The sequence below is a fragment of the Ciconia boyciana genome, chromosome 2 (genome assembly GCF_034638445.1).
Source record: "Ciconia boyciana chromosome 2, ASM3463844v1, whole genome shotgun sequence".
Lineage (NCBI taxonomy): Eukaryota > Metazoa > Chordata > Aves > Ciconiiformes > Ciconiidae > Ciconia > Ciconia boyciana.
Genome location: NC_132935.1, coordinates 8197939 through 8222628, shown reverse-complemented (window position 1 = coordinate 8222628; position 24690 = coordinate 8197939). Strand labels below are relative to the sequence as shown.

General features: G+C 37.6%; 1 protein-coding gene across 5 annotated transcripts in view; it reads right to left on the bottom strand.

Annotated features, from left to right (window-relative positions):
* Positions 1 to 24690, bottom strand: part of ZFAT (zinc finger and AT-hook domain containing) — a 151119-nt gene that overhangs the window by 37065 nt on the left and 89364 nt on the right. For all 5 annotated transcript variants that reach the window (XR_012040711.1, XM_072851843.1, XM_072851841.1 and 2 more), the window contains 6 exons: positions 17705 to 17855; positions 15955 to 17423; positions 14561 to 14793; positions 6197 to 6284; positions 2146 to 2295; positions 164 to 337 (listed from right to left, as the gene is read on the bottom strand). Coding sequence is in view for 4 of the 5 variants with exons in the window: in XM_072851843.1 (XP_072707944.1) it covers positions 164 to 337; positions 2146 to 2295; positions 6197 to 6284; positions 14561 to 14793; positions 15955 to 17423; positions 17705 to 17855 (2265 nt within the window). In the remaining variant the exon portion in view is untranslated. The remainder of the gene's footprint in view (positions 1 to 163; positions 338 to 2145; positions 2296 to 6196; positions 6285 to 14560; positions 14794 to 15954; positions 17424 to 17704; positions 17856 to 24690) is intronic.

Here is a 24690-nt window from a genome sequence, read left to right as displayed (position 1 = left end):
TGCAAAGTTTTGAATTATTTCACAAACAGTGTCACCTGGGACTAAACAAAATTTCTAAGTAGCACTTAGCGTTAGATTGAAAAATGCTTGTTAATAAGGTCCTATAGTACAGCCAGTATTTATTGCCCTAAAATAAACTTGTATTTAATAAACATGCACTTACCATCAGCAGTATGAAGGAGTTTATGGCTCTTCAAAGTGCCTTTTGATTTAAACTTTTTCCCACACATATCACAAAGGTGTGTTTTCTCAGTGCTGTGACGATTCATATGGGCTTTCAAGTTACTCTTGCTGCGAGTGGCATACTCACAGAGAGAACACTTGAAGGGTTTGACACCTAAAAATAAAAAAAAAATATATACTATGAAACAAACAAGCTGTACCTTTTGATGAGAGGGTGGAATTTTTTTGAAGGAAATTTCAGATCAGGTACTGAGGTACTGGCCAGGTACTCAGGCCAGGTACTGAGTTTAACCAAGCAAATACTAATATTTTGGTCTTGGTGTGTCCATCCTTCATTTAAAAGTAGAATCCAGACTTGCCTAAGTTGATGCCTAGCTGGTGTACATACCAAATCTCCCTCTAAAAGTCTTCAAATAACTATAATTCTCTATTTAATACAATAAAGAATGAAGAAACCTGTTTTAAGGAGGACTGGTTCATTAGGTACTTAATATGTAAGGAGAAGTTAAATGTGCAAAGCTGTATTTTATTGTTAATTAGTATCAGATTTGTTAATGGCTCACGCAGTAGTACTTTTTGGGGGTTTTTTGCCCCTCAGTAAGATGCAAGCACTTACAATTTCACTTCTCTCAAACAGTCCAAAGCATGTAAGAGAGAGACATACAGTATGTCATCTAGCGGAAGGTCTCCAAGAACAAAATAAATCCTTCAAAGAAAAGTTGAATAAATCTGAACGGGCAGAGTAGTTCAACAGTTTCATGAGGCTCTGGCAGTTTTAGATTGATATGCATGACCTTAAAACTAGATTTACAAGCATGAGGAATTATAGCCTACTTTAAGCAGACTCGATTGCACACTTTGATTTGGGAATAAATTTCTATTCACCTCTTTCTCCTGCTAGTTAGATGAGATGCGTTCCAAGCTTTCCTGGCAGAATAAACAAACTGTATCTATGGAATACACACGTAATTGTTCTAAGCCTACAATTTTGCATTACCTAAACTCCTTAATGGAGTAGAGGCTACTGGAGAGGACCACTACTATAGTACGCAGGCAGGTAAGCTCATAGTTAAAGCATTCCAACAAATATGCAGTACCAGTATAAATGTCTGAACTATCTGCATGGGAACAAACACTTTGGAACCAAAATATCAGTTTGAGAGTACCCAATCCCATTATCTCCTTTATGCACAGGGATGGCTAAAGAATCCAAAATAATGCTCAAACACCATAGGTAATCTGTTCCATAGATTATTAACTGACTAAAGAGCATACGAGTGGTCTTCCACCTGTTATAAAAATAGACAGACTGGATAGACACAAGATTTTACTGGGCAGAGATTTTAAATTCAAGGGATTTTTAACCTGTGTGTTGCCATATTGCTGGAATTTTTCCCTAAAACGTCATAGATACAATCAGCATTATTTTATGGGTTTTTCATTGCTGTTTATGTCCATGTCAGCTAGCTGCCATGCTCAGCATGATTTAATTAAAATACACACAGAATTTATATGTATACGTCAAAGCAACTGGATTTCAATTGTTTTATTAATAGATTTCCAGATCAAGTATTTTTAGACAAATGTGAAAGGCACAGCAGTTATTCATGAGAAGATACAGAAAATTACTTGTTTTAAGATACTGAGCATGTATTTAATTCCTCCTTACTCCTTACTCACATTTATTACAGAATACTTTATAGACGTTTATGAATGAGTTTTGGAAAAAACTGAGTCAGAAACTTATTAATTTTATAAAACATTTAAGCTGTCTATTCATGTTATGAGTGTGCAGTTACATAGGTGATCTGGAATCTATTAAACTGATTATTTAACCTCTACTGTAGCTTAAAGTTTTTGATTCAGATATAGCAATAAATTTTAATTCCTTTTTATGTCAGCAAAGCTTGTGTGGAATATGAGACTGATTATATGTCCAAAAGCTTAAAACCAGAGTTTTACCTTCATGAGCCCAAATATGACGTTGAAGGTCTGATCCATTCTTCATAAAATAAAAATCACAGTAGGGACATTTCACAGCTCGTTTTCCAATAAGTCCCTTCAGCTGAACTCTTCTGCCAAGAATCTCAGAAATAGTAGTCATTGAAACCTCTGAGAAAAATGTGAAAGTAATAAAAACCAGAAGGACATGAGGGAATTTGTTCTAAAAGTAATATTGAAGAGCTAGATCCTGATTTACTCCAACTTTTTAAATGATCTACTTCCCCTACTGCCACTCAGATAAGACCTGAGCAAAGAACATAAGGACATTTTTTTCCTTAGGGCTTCTGGGATGTTCTGTCCTTTCTCTCCTGATCTGTGTACTCAGTGTCTCCACTGCCTGGTTAAAAAAAAAAATAAATTAAATATAAAAAAAACCTTGGGTGTGCCACTGGCTTAGAAATCATTTTCCAACTATGAACTTTCCCAATAAGCTAACTTGGCACTTTTTTCTTCAATATTTTCAAAAGACTTTATTCAAGATTTCACCCCAGATTTCCAGATGTCAAGGACCTGAAGACAATTCACTTCAGCCACAGCTATAATGATCAGAATGCCTGATAATCAGAAACTTTAAAGGAAAAAACAGATTCACGGAATAAATGCGATTGGAAGGGACCTCTAAGGTCACCTGCTCCAAGCAGGGCCAACTTTGGAGTTCCAACTTCAAAGTTACATCAAGTTGCTCAGGGTCATATCCAGTCCTGTTCTGAACATATCAAAAGGATGGAGATTCTACAAACTCTCTTGGCCCATTCCAGTGTTTGGACACCTTTACAGTCAAAATTATTTTCCTAATTTCTAACCAGAATCTCCTTCCTTCAAATCATGTCCCTTCACTGTACAGTTCCAGGAAGACACTGGCTCTGTCTTCTTTTTAATCGCCTATTAGATAGCTGAAGACAGCAACTAAGATTCCTCTCCTAGCCTTCACTTATTCAGGCTAAACACTCTTAACTTTCTACGTTTTTCCTTCATACCATCTAATGTTTTGGTTGTCACAGTGAAAAAGCTCAAAATAATGAAGTTTAAATTAAAACGTCCCAAATACACATAATGAAAACATTGCCAAATGCTTTTAAAAAATAAATCCAATTACTCAACGCATTTCAGATGAATAAAATGCTAAATATCACGACTCAATGAGTACAGCACTCATGCAATTCAAACATTAAGACATGAAGTTGATGACTTATTATGCCCAAATTCTTATAAAATTTCAAAGTTACAGTCTAAACTTAGATTTTTACCAAATATGAACTGTCATACCTAGTCTCCTGATGATTGGTGCCTGAGTGGAATCAAAAGTCCTGTCTGAAGTCATATGCACAAGGAAAACAACCTCAAAAGCGAAATATAAAAGCCCATGAACTGAGCAGAGATATATTCTAAAGTACCCAAAAAACAAAAATACAGACACAAGCCTGAACTCTCATCTGCCTTCTATGGCTTAGATTCTTCATTCATGACTGCAGGCTAGTCTGTCTGCTCAGTAGAGATCTATGAAAGCTGATGCCTCTCATGTCTCAGGGCTATTAACAAGTATCATATTAAATCAGACAGTGGATGAAAAGGTAGATAATTCTGAGAGATGGGACCAGAATCCAAGACTCCTCTTTCACTGCTGAGTACCCAAATCATTTGGCAATAAAGCCAAGCTCTCTCATCTCTTTGGTTTGAAATACTGCTCTACCAAAGCCTACAGAGATTTTTGTCCCACTGCCTTCATGGGACCAGAATTCAACTCCTATTCTCTGCAAACCTAGAAGGGGAAGGAGTACTGTTTTATTTCGTACTTTCTACTTGATGAAATAGAAGAGACAAGAGAGGCGTCATGCTGAATGGTGTTAAGAAAGGAAGGGGAGGGCAGCTCCAGAAATAGCATTTTAATGATAAATATGAAAGGGTATCAGTTTAAATTAATTTTTGATATGTCGTTTTAAAATTCAATTCCTTTTAACACTATCCATTTTTCCTTTCATCTTTATTCTTTTCCATTTAGATTTTTAAAAACAATTGCACTCGTTCCATTGTAGTACTTGATAGCTTACACCATCAGAGCCCTCACATTTATTTGGCTTGTAATTAAGTATGTTGTATGAATAAAGGATTTCCTCCTGATTACAAGGACAGCATGCATAGGAAAAAGATTCGTGCATTAATTCTCCTCCATATATTAAAACAGTGTTGTTGCATAACTACTGCATAGGCATATCTTAGATGTAGTATTTCTTTAGTACCATGGAAATATATCTAATAAATCTGGTATTTTGCTTCTAAGTTCTATTTGCCTGTGATATATGAATTAAAAATGAGGACACAAAATAATAGGCTGCGCAGCTTTTCTTTTTTAACCTTACCTCTATTATAACCCAGATTTAAAAGAACCCACTTTCCTGGATCAAAAAATGTACACTATACTTTTAGAGGGATTCAGATACCAAATGAATTGTTTAAAAGTATTTAAATGCATGAGTTTAGCACGTCAGGGCTCCAGAGTTAACTGGTATTTCTGGACCCCAGACACAGCAAACACTAATAATTCAGCAGTCAATGGACCAGTGCAGACCAATGGCAACCTGTAAGGGCACGTATATAACGTACTGCTAGTTCACAGATCACATTATTTAGGGAGGCCTCCTATACTCCCTGGCTGAGACAGCACAAAGGCTTTATAGGCACAGCTCTTGAGATTCAATTTCTATGCTTACTGGGTGACATACCTCCTGACTACAGTATAGCACAGAAGGCTTTCCTCATCTCATTTTGCTGCATCAGACATGTCCCCTGACGTATGACAAGCCCTCCAACCACACTGTTGTAGAGTGGTCTGCAAATAAAGAGGTTTGGTAACTGAAGAGCTAAAGTGGGAGTTAGTCTGAAATTAAAGTGAAGGAAATTGTTTAAAACACGGGTCTAGCACTATCTAGTGGCAGTAGGAAGATAAGAAACTACTGCTTTACCCATTATGTTGTATTTCTGACAAAGACAAGAAAAGTGACATCATTTTAATTGGATCTTTTCTTCCCCAAACTCAGTTTGAGCATGGCCGGTATTTTCTTTCTTAATATCAAATTATGTCAGGTGATAAGTAACACTGTAGATGAGTTAATTAAAGTACACTGGCCAGTGCAACTCTCCTTCATCCACAGTAGCAGTGGGCCTTTCTAACCAACATAACACAGATACTGAGGAGGAAAGTATGGACACGCCAATGCGGCTCTGCCGAGTTCCCATCAGTCAGATTTAAATCAGCCCCTGCACCAGTCACTTGAGCACTTTGGCACTGAATTCCCAAGATTTGAGAAAGGATTGTTTACTCAGGCACAGCACATTGACTTACCGCTTTCATTTTATGTTGTGCTTGCACTGATAAATCAGGACACTAGAATACAAGGTATAAACAGAGTTTGAATGGACTGCAGTGGTTAGCTTGGATCCAGCCAGGCTTGTCAGCTCCAGCTTAATACTAGCCATACTACATCACAACTGGTTCTAGTAAGAGCCCTGCTGCAGACTTCAGTTGGCCCTGGAGGTAAAGCCCAGCCACACACTAACTGAGCACGTGTAGAGTCAGCTCAGGTACCTCTGCATTCACGTCAGTTACCTACAGACAAAATAATGTGCAATGAAGGCATTTCTGTCAGTTTATGTATGGCCAATGGGAATTTTATGTCTCATGGGTTGTTACAGGATGTCTATATGACTAATTCCAAGCTTCCCAATGCTTAATTTGAATTCACCTAGGTCCTCTTCTGGAAATTAGTTCTTTGCCAGGTGAAGACAGATTTCTTAGCACAATTACCTGATATACGCCACAACACACAAGCTGCAACAATAACATTTTACACTCTAAATTCTAACATCTGCAAACCCAATACAATTCTTACGCTAAACCACTTAAATTAGACATAGATTCTTTCTTTGGAATGTAATCACATTACACTGCTCACTCTAAACCTTTATCCATTTATTGCAATAGACTGAGAAATCTTCCTTGATTTTTTCTTACCAGGGTGATTTGTCTTGATGTGAGATTTTATAAGTCGATCTTCAGAAAATGACTTCTCACACACAGGACAGGAATAACTCTTTTTATCCTTAAGCGAGAAAGAAAGAAAGAAAGAGATTGCATTATCAGTCCACTGTTGTAATCACTGTAGTCATTATTCAGTAATACACAGTTCTCAACAAAGTTATAATTGAAGGTTCAGTTTTTAAGGAAAAAATGAAGATATTTATAGTGAAATAAGTGAAGGAGAAACATTGAAGTATTCTAAGCACATCATTAATCCTCATGAATGAACGGCTCCAAGTTACAGCACATGAGAACATGCACAATAAAGATAAGCATTAGCTTCTGACTGACTCTTTAGAGAATCAAGAGTCGAAAGATCAAGTCACATAACTGAAGAAAACGTATTTGATATAAGCAGTAATATTCAGGGGTTTTTCAGTTTTTTCACAAGTCCACCCTTCCGAAACCTAAGGATCAGATCTCATTATTCTGAAGATATCCAGCAGTACATGTATTTATAATACTACTTAATGGCCTGAAACTGAGCACAAGAGTTAACAATGACAGATGCCATTACTTATTCAGTGTCTACATTTCTAACTACTTTATAAATATTCAGCATTTTATGTATTACCAATAAAGTGTTATTCTACTATTTTGATTTAAAAACTGACAGACTGCTCTGGCTTTTATCAGTGTCACTGATGCTACGAAAGATTTAACACCATCAAACAAGCTGCACTGGAGAGTTTTGATGAAATTTCTTCCTATATGCAATTTTAGTGCAATTGTAATTTTAATCATTCCTCAAACGCATCTAAGTCCACATAAAAATGTAGGACTTTTCTCCATTAATTGGTAAATTACACAATTTAAAATAATCTTTGCCACTTATTATGTAAATTGAAGAGGTTGTTCTTTCCAGAAGCACCTGCTGACACAACAGACTGGATGCTCAATCAAATGAGTGGGTCGTCTAGTCACCTCTGCACTGACCAGATTAATGTATGAATGGATTATCAAAACAACAGATGGAGTGAAATCTAGTTAGTCCTGACAACTAGGTAGATAACCAGATAACATATGACCTGGTGGCAGATGTGTACCTACCAAACTACCAAGAGATCACTGTAAAAGGCAAGCTGAAGCTACAGTACAGATATTTCACTAGTTATTTCAGGAGGACAGAAAACTTCTTGAAGAGCATGGAAGGATTACTGTATCAAAAAGAGACAGACCTCTGTGTTATGAAAGAGAAATTTGGAGGTAACAGGAAAATAAGGGTCCTGGACTCTACCAGTTTCTGACCCGAGACCAAACAGCATCTCTAAATAGCAAGGAAAAATGTACAAGGAGGTTATTAGTGTCTATATGCCGCAGCCATACATCTATAAATGGACATCTCTCTTAAAAGCAAAATTTGATGGGTTTTCACGGCAAGCAGGTTTTGGAATATGATGCAGGTATTTGCATTCAGTATCATTTACCTCTGAGAAAGAAATCCCTATGTTGAAGTACCTACAAGTTAAAAGCAGAAGTAGCCCTAGAACTCATGTGCTGAAATAGCAATAAATAATTTCATGACAGTAGGATATGGGATATGAAGCTCTCATTGCCATTAATGTGGAGAATTCTGCCTGTGCTGTTAGAAGGTCATTTGCTCCTGTGACAAAACCTACACGGGGGACTGGGGATGGCAGCTTCTAAAGGATTACCACCCTGAGTAGAGCAAGGACAGTATCTTGCTATGATGGAGTTGGGGCAGTTACCGTTTTGAGCCCTGAGAATCTCAAGTGAAGAAGGAAGAGAAGAGAATACTAGCTCATTTTTGGAAGAAGAGATTCAAGGAGCCTACAATGCTAACAAAATCTTTGAGAAAGAGCTGTTAATTTGCAGAATTAGGGTCTCTCAAATGATACAACCTATTATCCCGAAACCTGCTACTGATGATATCGGACTTCTACCTGAACACGTTACTCAAATGAAAATTGGCAGATTAATTCTAATAAAACTCTATAGCAATGTTTGCACCTTTTCAAAGACTGGGTTGCATGACCACAGTCATAATTTGGCACATATAAGAAAACCATAAGTACAGTATCATTTAGGGGCTGTTGAGGGGCCAGCTGAAATTTCTTGACAGATCTCAGTCTGTTCCTCAAACTTGCGATATAACTGATTTTAAAATATACAATAACTGAAGAAAAAAAAATAGTATACTTTTAATGTACAGTTGGGTGTTGTTGGTATTTAATACTCATTGTATTAAGTATTTTTTAGTGTGCCCAGAACACTAAGACAAATACACCCTGCTGTTTCATAAAGTTAAATAACAAAAAAAAACCAAAACAAAACCCAACACTCCACTCCACACACGCTACTTTAATTAAAAAGCTATAATTGTGACAACTTTATATTCTTGCTAATACTCTTTAGGAAGGCAAGGTTATAAGCCTAGGCCTGAGAGAAAAAAATCAAAATCATCAGTAAATGCATCAAGAGCTATAAAGCAACATGAAAGTATGGGCACCAAGAACACATCTTTCCACATCATGACGGTAACAAAATTTTTCAATAACAAAATAATCCAAACAGCTTTCTTCAAGCAGTTAGAAAGTTATCTGTACCAAGTTCTGCAGTAAATGATCTTCAAAAGGGCTATCTTTTATAGTGTAACAAACGGATTGCACTTCTGAGCACCAAGTCCCTTCAAAGTGTATCTGTCAAGCTCCAGTCTCTCACAGAAAGCATCCAGCTGAAGCCAAACCTTTCACTGTTGTTTGTCCAGATCAGTGCCACAGACTTTTGGAGCTTACATTATTAGTTTTGAATGTTTAAGTGTACTTCTCTTGCTGCCCTGAGACCTTGTGACAGTGCTAGTCCCTCAGTAGATCACTCTCAAAACCAGCCTTTAAGAAATCCTCTGTGGCAAATGAAGTATTTCAGAGCACCCATGTCACAACACAGAGCCCCAGAGAAGCTCTCCCCCACCACAGCTCTAGCTCTTCATAGTGCTCTTGTCATAGGTGATGACAGAGGCACTTTGAAGGACTTAGGCTCAGCTTGTAGTAATACCTTCATCACATTCTCAGCATGCAAGTTTTCCTCTGGTAAGAATAAAAGTTATTTATCCTATGCCTTATCGGACTGCCTGCCTTTTAAATGACTTTGAGGGGGTTTTTTTGAAGGACACAAACAGAAGCAAAGTATCAAGAGAGCTGGATCTACCTTTGTTAGAGACCAGCTGCATAATCCAATCACCTACTTGAATTTCAAAGTCATTTCCACACTTCCTGAGATTTGCTTAATCCCCCTATTAGTCAATTTGAGAAAATATAAGAAACTTAAAATAATTCCAAAATAAAGTTAGCTTTCTGACTGAAAGTACTGTTCACATTCCACAACTCAGGAATGAATTGGTTCCATAAATATTCTTAAACCTAGTGAAAAAATTAGTCTAATACTATCACAGAATTTTCTTGTTTATACTATGTTTCATTATATAAATAAGGCCACTTACATAGGAATCACAATGCCTTTCTCTTTATATAAATAAATCAAAATTGTGCTAAGAAAGCATCAGTTATATTGCATTACCAATTTATAGCGCTCTGAAGATAATTTTGTTTCTTTAAGGCATGTGTTTCAAGATAATTCAAGGGGTAGATGTACTAGTATACAGTCACGAAAGAAAAATGAAAAGTCTCTGTATATGTAGCATTTAAACCAGCAGACCACTATGAAGTTTATTTAATGAATCAAATAGTACTAAATGGGACCTACATGGCAAAACATCAGAACATTAGCAGCTATTCTATTGCACTCATCAGTAAAGACATTCTGATAACACAAATATCTTCTCTTATGAACATACATAGAATACATATGATCATCTATTATATGTTCTATACAGCAATCTGCCACTAATTTCAAAAAAGACTGTGTGAACTCCTGACTGCTTTGTTATCAATTTCATTAACAGTGTAAATTTAAGACCACGGCCATACTAAGAAGTGTTTAGGCCCAAATTAGACAAATACATTCTAGATATCAACAATCCATTCCCCTCCTTTTAGTAGTAGTGGCATGATTTTATGAGCAGGAAATAGAAAAAAGCTCTACTAAATAGTGGTACTCTGAGACCATTTCCAGCAAAACTTCCCACAACTCAACACAACATTTGATTGTATAATTTCGTAAAGGAATAGAGAGCCAAAGCCTGCTCCTGCATCTACTCAGATCAACAGAAATTTAATTTGTGTCACCTATGGGAACAGAATTAGGCCCCTGAGTTACACTTCCAATGAGTGAAAACGTCCAGAAATCTTCACCACAGTTGTCATGATGTTCAAATCAGAATATTCACAAGATTCTTGAATTAAGCTGATGTCCTATTAAAATGCAACTTAGCTAAAAGGATCTGATGTACCCAGGAGGCAGCTATGCACACGTGTGAAGGAGGCTACACAAAAATTTGCAAATGGCTAGACAGACTTTTATGAAGTCTGGCAAGCAGCAGAAATCGCAGCTCACAAAATGACAAGCACCTGCATACAGTACTGCTTAAGCATTTTTTTGTGAAATAACTACTAGTAAAAATGAATGGCTAGCTGACATTCATTATGGAAGCAAGGACCAAGAACAAAAGCTATTTTCCAACTGAGTGCCCGATCATTAGATCATACATATTTTGGTTAATTCCTTCCCTTTCCTGTACCTTGCATTCTTGACTACATAGTGGCACTGCTCCAGAGGCAAAGGTATCACAGCCATACCAGTGACGGTCTGAAAATGAACACTCCTCAGGAAGGGGAAATAAACAATCAGAGCTCAAGCATCTCACTTCCTACCAAAAGCTCTAACTATGCTATTACACGAAAGGTCAGCAGCATAATGAATTTTCTAAGCATCCTTCCAAAGACAAGAATCATTTACATCCCAAAATGTACGTGAAAGCAGATGTAGGCACCCAAGAGCAAGTGGTGGTTCTGGGTCTGAACTCCAGTTTTACAGAGGTGCTTATCTTGCAGTATCAATTACATATATAGATTTAAAATAACTTCAGATACAAACCTCTCCGCGATGTTTATCTGCTCAGCATACTGAGTATTGTAAAACCCACTGGAGGTTGTAAACAAACCCCGGTACCTACATCAGCATTGTTTAGTTCCACAACTGGTCCCTAACGTTACCACTAGCTCATTCACAACTGTAAATTATTCTAAAGTCATTATAAACTGACCTTCCCTCTCCTAGGTACTATGACATTGAAGTGATTCACACATGTCATGGTTTGAACTTCTAAAGAGCTCCATAAATGCCAAGAATTGTCAAAAAACACTACGCAAGCCTTAGAGGTAAAAGATGGGTACTGAAAAATCAGAGAATAAACAGAAAATTTTGGTTTTAAATCAAGCCAAGCCTCAATTCCCAGACTTCAAAAGTAAAAATCTTCCCTGTAACAACGATGTGTAGCTAATACTGAGGCAACAGGCAGCACATACACAGTCCCCATCATCATCCCCCAGGGAATAAGCAATCCCAAATTCAGTGCAAGACTTGGATGGTGCATAGAGAATAAAATGGGTGGCTATATACTGAGTGACAGGGATGAAGAGTAAGCTGCTTTTTAATTACCATCATTAATCCTGTTCACTAAATAAGACAGGGGTCCAGTTGAAAAGCAGCCAGCAACAAGGTAATGAAAGATAGGCATTCATACAAGGAACTGAACTAAGATTTTGATATCTTCTATCTCCAGTGAAGCTTTAATATTTATTAAGAATTGATTTTGCAAACTAAAATTAACATTAAAGTAGCTTTCCACATTTAACTGTGTGTAGTTTGTTAAAGCACTATATTTTGGAATCAGTGGCCCTTTTCAGTGAGGTATGCATTAAGTAACTACACCAAGCAGTGGGCACAAGGGCCAATATGAGAACTGCCAAGTTTAGTTACTGAGTAAATTTTAATACATGAATTTTTCAATCCATTTAAATACTCAAATATATTTGACAGTAAGCATCAGTAAGCATACTTCTGAAAGATCTCACTGTCACACTGTTTTTAATTATGAAATGCATCTTCTCGGTTCTATTTAGTATCATGAAAATGATCTTCCTGGTGGGAACTGTCGGACATTCATCACACTTGAAAAACAGATACTTACGTAAGGATATAAGATATCTAATTTTAGGCTCTTTTTTCTTAAGTAGTCTCAGATACCATTTACACAGATTTTTGCTGTCAGATGGACATCATAAACATAAAAAATTCAAAAGCAGCCTAAAAGAATGTCTACTATGTGAGCTTTCTGCACATTTCATAACAAATTCAGATTCTGTACTATAATACTACAGAATCAAGGGACAAAAGGAGGAAAAAAAATTCCCTTTTGTGTCACCTGTTTTGTTTTGTTTTTTAAAGCTGTCCTGCAGTTACAAAAGAATAGGACTTAACAAGAGTAGAAGGTGAAGTATTCTGTTCTGTTACAAACACCTTTAAGGTAACTTCAGCTGTTGGAAATATTGGTCGAGAGCCCACCTGCTGACTGCAGAAGACGACCTGAAACCAACAGGCACTCACTGTATGTTAACAGCTTTTTTAAGTAGCTATGCAGAAATCTGTCTACATCTGGGGAAAAATTAACATCAATCCTTAATTCAAGCATCACATTTCACTAGTAAAAGAAGTGTAGCAACAATATTTATCACAGGACTAAGTGAGTTGTGATCTTTCTCATGTGATTAGGAGGAATGTGTCATGTCGTGCATTCTATCTAAGGTGCGTAAGTTTTATTTACAAGACAATGCCAGTGAAAACCATAATGTTGTGTAAAGAACAAAGAAAGGCCCATCTGTGTGAATATTTCCTTTTTCTTAAAGGATAGAAGAGAGAGTGTTGCAATTAAACAACTAGTATTTTCTCCTCTGCTGGAATAAGAATAAAAATAAATTCAGGAGAAGGGTAAATCACCTTCTGGAAGTATTTTACTACATAAATTATTAAAAATCCAAATTGCAAGGATGTAGTTCATGCCAATTTTCTGGCATTATCAGTCAAAAAAGTTTAATTACAAAGAGCATGCTTGTCAAACATTTTATGAAATCCTAAATTGTACTTTATTCACTACCAGTATCTTCATAGAATATCGTATGAGGTCCTATGTTCCATCTAAGCACCCCAGATGGCCTTCAGGAAAGACTACAGTCAAAAGTGGACTAAATGCATTATTCCAGGAGAGCAGGCACTTGCCAAACTTCCTTTTCTAGAGGTCAATTTGGAACTGGAAGGAACTTACCTGTGTTCATACACTGTGTCAGTGTATGCACGTTATAACCTCTTTGGGTATACACAACTTTGGACTGTCCCAGATCAACTATACCTTGCAAGCAGAAAGGATACTGCCACATGGTAGGAAAAGAAGACAACACTGATGTAAAGAAAATAATTGTTTTTTCTTAATCTTCCAAGAAAAGCATGTAAATAATTTCACTTTTAAAAAAGCATCTTAATCAACAACGAAGAAAAAAATCTCATTCCTTAGTTTTAAAATATTTCTTATTCTGAATACCGTAATATATTTTTCAAAACATACTTTTGAAACAAATGCAAGCAGGGTTGATGTAGAAAACATTTTTCCTCAAAAGATTATTCATGTGATAATGTTGGATCAGGGCAAGATCACAAAGCAGTGTCTTGCACAGAGAGGGCTTCCAGTCAGGCATGCAGCCCCTTGCATAGTCTCAAAGAAAACATGTAACAGGGCATGTTGAAGAAGTAGACCAGACCTGTTTTTAACACAATGGAATTCAGAGCTGGAAGGCTTACTGGATAAGATAGGATAAAAGACTGGATAAAAAGTGATCTCTTCATCTTTGTAACCACAACAGAAAATGATAGAAGTTCAAAGAGATTGGCTGCAACTAGTTGGAGCTATTTCGAAAAAAACTAATTCTTTTCAACAACTTAAACTTCTTCCGTCTATAGTAATTAAGAGAGAAACATATTTTCATTTTACCACAATTATGTATTCATGAAGGAAAGGAATTCAGCTCCAAGGAATGAAGTAAAGTAACAATAGTACCGGACCCCATTTTACTCTGTCAAGACCGTAAGAATCTGAGAATACTGGGAAAACCAAAGGGAGAAAATGGATATAGACATATTCTACTGGAAACTACTATCAGAGGGACCAAATATCTAGTTGCTATGGCTCATGTATTCCCTGTACAGAAGTATGCCGAGGGCGCTCAGGTAAGAACTCTTACCTATGTCTTCAAATATTACCACACAATTCCAAACATTATGATGATGACACTGAATTTAGACAAACATACTGTTTTGCTTGTTACTTACCAGCTCTGTGTGAACTTTAAGATGTGCCTGCAGCTTGTATTTATCTGGAGTAGAGTAGTCGCAATGTTCTGTGGGACACTTCAGCAAAATATTACTGTGTTTCTGAATGACGTGACGCTTAAGGCAGTTTTTGGTGATGGAAGAATAATTGCACTGGGAGCAGTAATATAAATGTTCTCGAGTGTGCGTACGAACATGCATGTCATAATGCACTTGGTACCAAAACAACTTGCCTGAAAATAAAATTAGACATGAAGAAAGTAATTTCTAAACAATTGTTAGTGAAAATTCCAACATGTACTCAGTTTTCTTTTTGGGCAACACAGTTTGAATCCTGTCCCTTTTGTCTTTAAGGAAAATTTGTCCTAAAGACCCTTCACTACTGAAAATATGTTTACAAAACCACTTTTGTCTAAAAAGATTGTGTCATATGTCCTGAAACAGACTAACAAGTGCAACTTTAATATATATCAAGGATTTTTTTCCTAATGAGGAAGTCTTTTAAATCTGTTTGCAACTGTACACTAAAAGAGAATGTCAAAATCCTTTTTACTTCCTTTTGTGTTATTCCTTCCTAAAAGCTTTTCTGACATAATGGCACCAAAAAGTGCATAGCATTTCATCTAACATACAAAGTTATGGCGTTTCAAAAACTTTTTTTTTTTTCCAATCTTTGACTCTTTTCCCTTCTCAAGAATGAAGGCTACAAAATAAATCCTAAACTGTTTCCTTTCCACCTAAGCAAACACAAAAAATTTTCAGTTAGAATAAATGGGAGCAGTGTATTCTTCCCACTTTCATAAAGTCAAAAAACCAATTACAATCAGAACAGTCTTGATCTGATACTATGTAATGAAAATTTTCATCTCAAAAAACTGGTTCAAAACATGTCACAAAAATGCCAGTACATGTATCTATTGTACAGAATGTATATTATCATACATCCTTCCACACTATATGAAAAAGACATTGAATTTTATATTAAGCTGATAATGAAGCTTAAGCATTAAAGCATGGACTGACTAATGCTGATCATATGCCTAAATCTGCTGTGTTTGGCCCCAGTTAAAGTTGTAGGGTGGGGAGAGGCATGTGGACAGAAATAACCTAATTCTATAAAATTTCCTATCAACAGAAACTTGAGCCTAGCAAAGCACTGCTATGCTATATTCCGCTAGTGATTTTTTTGAGGAGATTTGAGTCATTTCACTCTATTTATACAGCCCAAAGCAAATCTCACTGGACCCCAGAATCCATACTGAACTACAAAATTAATACTGCTACAAAGATACACAAATATATCAAAAACTAAACTAGTAGAGCAGGAAAAAGATGGCCCACTACATAAAATTAAAAAAATCCCCAACAAAAAACATCATTCTACTACTCCTTACCACAATATTCACATTCCAAGTCTCCATAAACTTTCCTTATCCTCTCACACAACTCTGTATTCATTTGTCTCTTCTGCAAGCTATCCAAGATCTGCATAAAGGCAACAGCTCCGCTCCCACTGTCTGATGTAACTGCATTAGAAGAGGCTGCCTGGGGACTGATGGCTGCATTAGCTTCTGGTGCTGGCAAAGGGTTTGTCGTTTCTGCTGAATTTTGAATTGGTGGATCGCTTGTTTCTGATTCACTAGAATGAACAGACTGATTTCTCTCTTCAGAGACTGAAAGGTTCTCAGTCACTGCATTGTTCTGACTTGGATTTAAACTTCTATCTTCAGACAGCAAAAGCTGAATTTCTTCACCCTGCTCATTTACAGAACTGCAGTGATTAACTTCCTCTTCATTTGCAGGAGAAACTTTTAACTCATCAGAACCAGAAGTACCATTTTTCAGCAGAAAGCAATCTGATGCTACACAGGATTGAATATTTGGGACTGCTATGTCTGTTGTCTGACACAGCGTCTCTGTTACATTCTCCACCAGAGGATTTTCAAATTCTAACAAAGGGACTGTATCAATTTTTAAGTCACCATTATGTTGACCATTATGGTTTACATCTGCAGGTGTTGATTCACCTTTACAAGCAGATGGTTGTGGTGTGTTAATAGCATCAGTGTTCATGATAGTGAATTCATCTGCACTTTGTGCTAGCTGTTCACCAAGGGCTTCTGGCTGGATATCACCTCCTGGCTCAAGGAGGCAGAAACTTTGATTGATAGAACTGTTAAAAACAGAAGTCTCATGCAAATCTGCATGCACATCTTTGATGTGAGCACGGAGTCTTACAGAACTGACAAACTTCTTCAGGCACACAGAACACACATAAACAAATGGGTGTTTTCGCACGTGAAGCTCAAGAGCTTGGTATTTAGTGGCTCCATGACCACAGAGCTCACAAGCAAAGGGCCTTTCATCACCATGAACAAGCATGTGACGGTCTCGATCGAGTTCATTTTTGAATTTGCGTTCACAAATATGGCAGTCATAAAGAAGTTGTCTTTTGCCCTCTCGTGTCATCAAGCGAAGCTCATCAAAGACATCTTTCACTTTTTTATCTTGAAGGTCATGTGTTTCCTTGATGTGCTTGATCAAATTTTTAACATCTGAGTATTTCTTTTTGCAGAAGCGACAATGCTGCTTAATTTTCTTATGAACTCTTTCAATATGGACTTTGAGATGGCCTTTGCTGAGACAAGTGAACGTACAATAATCGCAGCTAAATTTCTCCCCTGTATGTTTCCGCATGTGAACATTAAGGTTGGCTTTGATTGCACTGGCATAACTGCAGTATGAACACTTGTAAGGTTTTTCATTTGTATGAATCCTCAAATGTGCTTGGAGGGAGTGTTTAAATTTGAACACCTTGTTACAGTATTCACATGTAAAAATCTTCAGCTGAGTTGGACCCAACCTAAAAAGAAACCAAACCAGTTACATTTACAGTATTGAAACTTAGTGACATAATATGTCAAAATTTCCCTAGATATTCATAATAGACAGAAATGTTTACTTTAATTTATTTTAAAAAGGTATTCTCCACAGGCTTTTTAAATTCTACAACTTATGCACAGATTATTTTCAGCTGTTCCTTTATTTAAAAGGCTCAGAAAATATTTCAGTTTCATGAAAATGGATAGGGAAGCATTTCAGTCTTATTTTGTATGAACATAAATAGAAGTAGTTGAAAATTACCTGCTAGATTTCATTGCCTGTTCATATGGGGTTTGCCGAATAGCATATTCTTGATATCCTCTTCGTTGTGATGGGTCTTGAACTGTTGCCTCTGGAGTTGTGGGTTCGCTTTCTTGGGGAGCAGCCTCAACAGGAACAATTTTTGTGGCTCCTAAAAGCAAGAACAAAAAATGCTTATTAAAAATGTCGTATTAAAATGTGCATTGTCTATAATACACAATTGTAAACAAAACATTAAACTCTGTAATCATTAGTTCAACTATTTTAGCTTCTGTTGTTAAATTCATGTGCATAAGATGATGGATACACTTTCAGAAGACATTAGTACTTACACCACAGATCTGCTTAAATAACATGCCAGGTGCTTGATGCCTACTATTATGAGATCCTATATCCAAATACTTCCACCTCTAAAAAACTCTAACTTTTCAAAATGAAATTTTAATTTTTCTGTTTCTGTCTCATACTACATCCTTAGAAAACTTCAGCCAAGCTGTTTAATCAGTTCCGCAAATAAGGCTGGGGAAAAGACACTGTTTAGTCTGTATTGAAAAGTCTGCACATCTTTTCCTTAAATAGATCTTTTATTGCTTATATTTTGTGGCATGCTGCCATACCCTCAGAATAAAAGAATATGTGCACTTCTGAATCTCCATTAGAAGCAGGAGTAAAGGGGCTTTACCAAACACAGTAAGATCAGATTCTATCCCTCAGAGCTTTACAGTTAGTGGAGGCAAAAATAAGCATATTTTGAGATGTGATTGAGTTGAGATTATTTAGCTGGGTGTTCTTTATTTTCTGAACAGTGGTAGGAAAAACTTAATGCCAGGCACCCCCAGTTAGCATTGAAGGTAACAAAAATCCAAATAAATATTAATTTACACTGGGGAAAAAAAAAAAAAAAAACAACCAAAAAACCCCTCATGTATATCAAACCAAGCACCCATTATTGATTGATCCCCTCTTTTTTAACTTAATCTGTCTGTAACTCATCCACCCACGTGTTCAGTGGGAATGCTATTAACTTCAAAGGTTGGAATTATATATATTTGTATATTTATGCAGTTATTCACATATATATTGTAATTACATAAATATTTGTGAAATCTTTATATTCTACTAACAAGTACTACAGAAAAATATTTGAAAAAAATAAATTTTGCTTTCTGGTCTGATACTGAAAAATGAATAGTAAATGAGGGACTATATACTGAATAACAAAAAGAAAACATGACATTGAATACGTAGTAATAGATGAACACCCATCCGTCCTAGGAAAAAAGTACTACAGGACCTGTAATTAAAGATTGCTCTATCATATACTGGTGACAAGGAAGCAAGAGAGGTTGCACATGAAAATATCTTTGAATTAAATAATGAAGTTAACAACTTCAGGTAAAACTGAAATTTGGTAAGTTTCCATTTATTTTCTTTTTATTGGATATTACATTAGTATTTGATCTCATTTCACTTCACCTGATTAGAAGCAGAGGGGAAAAAAAGTACAATACACCTTTGTGACAGATGAAAGACTTCACTGTAAGAATCAAAGAAATCTGAGACACGAAAGCCTAGAAAGGCCCTATAAAGCAAAAGACAGAGTCAACAGACTCAACATATATTTAACAGATTCTCACTGTTATTCACATATAAATATATATAAAATGAAACACCTGAATAGAAAGAAGAAAGTTCAAAGAACAATGCATGAGCTATTCCTCTAACAAAGGGATGAAATTAATACTTGTTCCACTCAAAGAGTTCCTGAAGATATTATTTACAAAATATACGCAGTATTAACATAAAGTCTCTGAAACAACAAGAACAACAAAACTAAACCACAGAGAGTACACCGTCCAACAAAAACTAGATGGTTAGCAAATTACCAATTCTAGTTTCCCTAAAAAAACTTTTGGCCTGCAGACTAGCAAAAGCATCAGGAAAAAGGCAGGTGGAGTATATGGGAAAAATCAGGAATAAGTGGGGGTTACCCAATAACGTGTGAAAGACTTAGGGACATTAAGTTGAGGAAAGCAGTGCTGTACGCAAGACAAGGGAGAAAGATGGAGATCTTGTGGGTCTTTCAGAGTGATTTAAAGCAGGAAATTGAGATATTTTGAGAAGAGGCCATTTGGGAGTATGTAAGGCTATTGAAGGTTTTTGTATCAGATGGGACATCAGCCAATTCTGTAAATAAACAGACTGTAATAGAAGCTCTGTTGCTCACTGAACTGGTTGGATCTAAAAAGGCTTTTTTTGACTGCTGTTTTTTAATAATGCTTTCAGTTCTGTACTAAAGATTCTGCCAGCTGATCAGAACTGATCTTCCAAGTTTTCAACCTAAATTTTACTAGAACATTATAACTTCTATTCTTCCTGCAACTCCCTCTCCCACAAATGCCAGGTTGTCCAGGAGGACTGCATCTCCCAAGTTCACTGTAGTAGCCCAGTGAGACAGGAGTTTGTCGTTACAGTAGAGAAGATGTGATCCCATCAGTGGGTTCAGTATAAAGATGATAAAACAGACATTAGACACCAGACCAGTGTTCCCATACTTCAATATTTTTAAAATAGAAGCAAATTCTTCTATACTTAGAATGACTCAGTTAAAAGAAAACAGATCTTGAACTGCTCTATATGCATGGCTACCTCTTTCAGGCCTCTCATTTCCTGAATATGAGACAAAGATCCTCATTAAATGCTCTGCACTAAACCTCCTCTGTGCCCTTCTGCCTTTCAGGATGTTTAAGCATTTCCTGAAAAGACTGTTGAACTGTTTAATAGACTTTTGTGTTATCAGTATAAAATTTTTATCACCTAAATTAGGTGGACTAGATAATACTAACTCACCAGTGTTTTGCATACTTGGAGTGGACAGAATGCTCCAGGTCATCTTAACAGTACTGCCTACATTCCCCATGCAGTTAACAGAGAGGCAAATACCTCTAAAAACCTGAAGAAGGAGATCCAAGTCCTCGAACATACTGATAGAGTACTTGCTCACAGTGGGCAATCACGTCCCCTCATGTTAGGTAGTAACTTCCTACCCTTAGAAGATACAGAAGCATTAAGAAACATTAGATGCCTCCATCCACTTGGGATACTGTGTAAGTATTGGCTACTAATGGACCAGTAGCCACAGCAATCACTGCTGTATCATAAACTAATGACTAACGCATATGCCTAGAAAGTGAGAAACTTGGTTTCTAGGCTCTACCCAACCTAATAGGTAGTGAAGCCACATGTCCCACACCCCAAGAAAATGCCCTCAATATTCGTGTCTCTAAAAGCAGACACAGGTTAGGGAAAAGTGTAAGAACAAGGCAAACAGATACAAGGTTTGGTTTTCCATTAAAAATATCATATGCCAATAAGGAAGATAAAAGTTTTATCTTAGACACTTAGACACTCACAAGTCTATGGGGCCTGATGAGATCCACCCGAGAGTACTGAAGGAACTGGCAGATGTGCTCACCAAGCCCCTTTCCATCATTTACCACCAGTCCTGGCTAACTGGGGAGGTCCCTGCTGACTGGAGATTAGCTAATGTGACACCCATCTTCAAGAAGGGCCGGAAGGAGGACCCAGAGAACTACAGGCCTGTCAGCCTGACCTCGGTACTGGGGAAGCTGATGGAGCAGATCATCCTGAGTGCTATCACATGGCATGTAGAGAATAACCAAGGGATCAAGCCCAGCCAGCATGGGTTTATGAAAGGTAGGTCCTGCTTGACCAATCTGATCTCCTTCTACGACAAGGTGACCCGCCTAGTGGATGAGGGAAAGGCTGTGGATGTTGTCTATCTAGACTTCAGTAAAGCCTTTGACATGGTTTCCCACAGCATTCTCCTGAAGAAACTGGCTGCTCATGGCTTGGACAGGTGTACTCTTCGCTGGGTAAAGAACTGGCTGGATGGCCGGGCCCAAAGAGTGGTGGTGAATGGAGTTTACTCCAGTTGGTGCCCGGTCACAAGTGGTGTTCCCCAGGGCTCTGTGTTGGGGCCAGTTCTGTTTAATATCTTTATCAATGATCTGGATGAAGGGATCGAGTGCACCCTCAGTAAATTTGCAGACAACACCAAGTTATGCGGGAGTGTTGATCTGCTTGAGGGGAGGAAGGCTCTGCAGAGGGATCTGGACAGGCTGGATCGATGGGCTGAGGCCAATTGTATGGGGTTCAACAAGGCCAAGTGCAAGGTCCTGCACTTGGGCCACAGCAACCCCATGCAACGCTCCAGGCTTGGGGAAGAGTGGCTGGAAAGCTGCCTGGCAGAAAAGGACCTGGGCGTGTTGGTTGACAGACGACTGAATATGAGCCAGCAGTGTGCCCAGGTGGCCAAGAAAGCCAAGGGCATCCTGGCTTGTATCAAAAATAGTGCGGCCAGCAGGAGTAAGGAAGTGATCGTGCCCCTGTACTCGGCACTGGTGAGGCCGCACCTCGAATACTGTGTTCAGTTTTGGGCCTCTCACTACAAGAGAGACATTGAGGTGCTGGAGCGTGTCCAGAGAAGGGCAACGAAGCTGGTGAAGGGTCTAGAGCACAAGTCTTCTGAGGAGCGGCTGAGGGAACTGGGGTTGTTTAGCCTGGAGAAAAGGAGGCTGAGGGGAGACCTTATCGCTCTCTACAACTGCCTGAAAGGAGGTTGTAGAGAGGTGGGGGTCGGTCTCTTCTCCCAGGTAACAAGGGATAGGACAAGAGGAAATGGCCTCAAGTTGCACCAGGGGAGGTTTAGACTGGATATTAGGAAATTTTACTTCACTGAAAGGGTTGTCAGGCATTGGAACAGGCTGCCCAGGGAAGTGGTTGAGTCGCCATCCCTGGAAGTATTTAAAAGATGTTTGGATGAGGTGTTTAGGGACATGGTGTAGTGGTGGACTTGGTAGTGTTAGGTTTACGGTTGGACTCGATGATCTTAAAGGTCTTTTCCAACCTATACGATTCTGTGATTCTATTTTCCTAACTGTTTCCCTGGACGATCATTTCAAGAAGTCAGAGTATACAAATACCAGGGGAAGAAAAAAGAGGTTAACTGTCCCGATCATTTATTTCAAAAAAAATCCTTCCTCCAGCACTATTATATCTCTATTTCAAATGCAGAATGGACTTTAGTTTACTAGACTTTATTTATGCCTTTTGCTTTCCCCTTTTCAGTCAATATCATCTGTTCTAAGTAAATCTGCTTTAAGACTAATAAGATTTGAGTTCCTCACAACATTCTGACAGCAACTTCTACAGATAAGCATTACCCGGCGTGCCTTATCTCTGGCTCAAACTCAGTGATGGCCTCTAATCCCTTACAGTCTGTCCCTTAGAAGAGAATCTTGCCCTTCACTATAGTACTCTCCAATACTTATCAACAGTCTAAAAGGTAATCACAATGAAAGGAATTATTAGGAATTGATCAGAAATAAAACAGGAGACATCATCAACCAAATTCGTACTAAAATCCAACTAAATTCCATGAACCTCCTACAACTTCAAGTATGGACAACAAGAAGGATATAGAAGAATTAGAAAACAGTAACAAAGGCAAAATCAGAAGTATTCTGTTTGGAAAAGGGATACCTATCTCAGAGAACTTCAGCTTGGAAGAGAGATAAATGAAAGAGGAATATCAGAAAGACTTCTAAAATTAGCAATACTGTGAAAAAAGTGAATACTTATGCTCTATCTCATAAACCATGAACAAAAAGAAGTTTGAAGAAATACGCAGTTAGCAGGCTTAAAACAAAACAAAAGAATGTACACTTTCTCCCTGTGTGTAATTGAATTATGCAACAATTACTGTGCGATGTTACAAAGACTGAAAATATAAATGTATTCAAGAAGGGATTTAGACAAATTAATAGATATGTATTAAATACGATGATCCAGATGCAACCACCAGCTCGATGGCTGTCAAAATCTGGGAGGCTTTACATAATAAGTTTCTTATTCCTTCCTATAGAGATGCTGCAAGCTGCCTTTAGAGACAACTGATCCAACTAGATCAATCTTAAGCTATGGATTTTTTTTTTCTTTTTACATTTAAAAAAACCGTCATAATGTAGGTACTTTGGTCTGTATAGGGGAAATAATTTGTTAAGGGTATGCAGTGAGTATTTTTTTCTTACAATCTCCTTTTGAACGCATGTATTTTTTCCGTTTCTACAATATCCTATGGAATGTGCTCCAAGTGCATATGACCCCTGGTAAAATAGTTCTGAAAGTGACACCAACAGAAACTAACCCTACCCATAATCCTCAATGTTCCCCATGCAAACCTACCCCTCATCCCCAAAATAAAGCTTAAAAAAAAGCAGAAGAACCTTTTAATATTTTTATAGGTTAGCTCACGATGAGGTTAAGCACATTTTAACTCAGACAAAGAAACAGAATCACAGACCTGTGTTTGGTGGGATGAAGATTACTACCCCTTTCAACAAAGCTGGACATTAGACTGGCTGAGCTAAACCAATCTGTAACCCCATGGTAATACAGATACCTGCTCACATTCAGAGGGGAAAGCGATAACTTTCTTAACCTTCCTTAATTGCACATTTAATTTACATCAACATAAGGTTAGCTTATTTTCTCTAGCCCTCCACTCAACTACATGTTCGTGATGCCTTAAAAGTGCCAGCATAGGAGTTTATTAAGATGAAGAGGGTCAGAGAATGGATCTGGCTAAAATTTACACTGCATGTCTCCTTCTGCAAATATAGAATTACTTGTCTAGTGTGTTTTACCACACAACTGCATAATCATGTACAATGCTCCAAAAGACAGGAATTTGTGGCCAGGGGGTGGGGTGGGAGGACAGTACTGCCCACGGGATAGCAGTCTACATGTACTGGGCTTAATGACTTAAGCCACTCAGCTACTTTGAAAAGGGGTAGTCTCAATCCTCCTCCTTCCCCCTAAGAGACTCATTTTGTCTCCACTTTCCCACTTTCCAAAACTGTGCGGCCCCAATGTGAGACAGTTTGGTAAGCAAAACAGGTAGA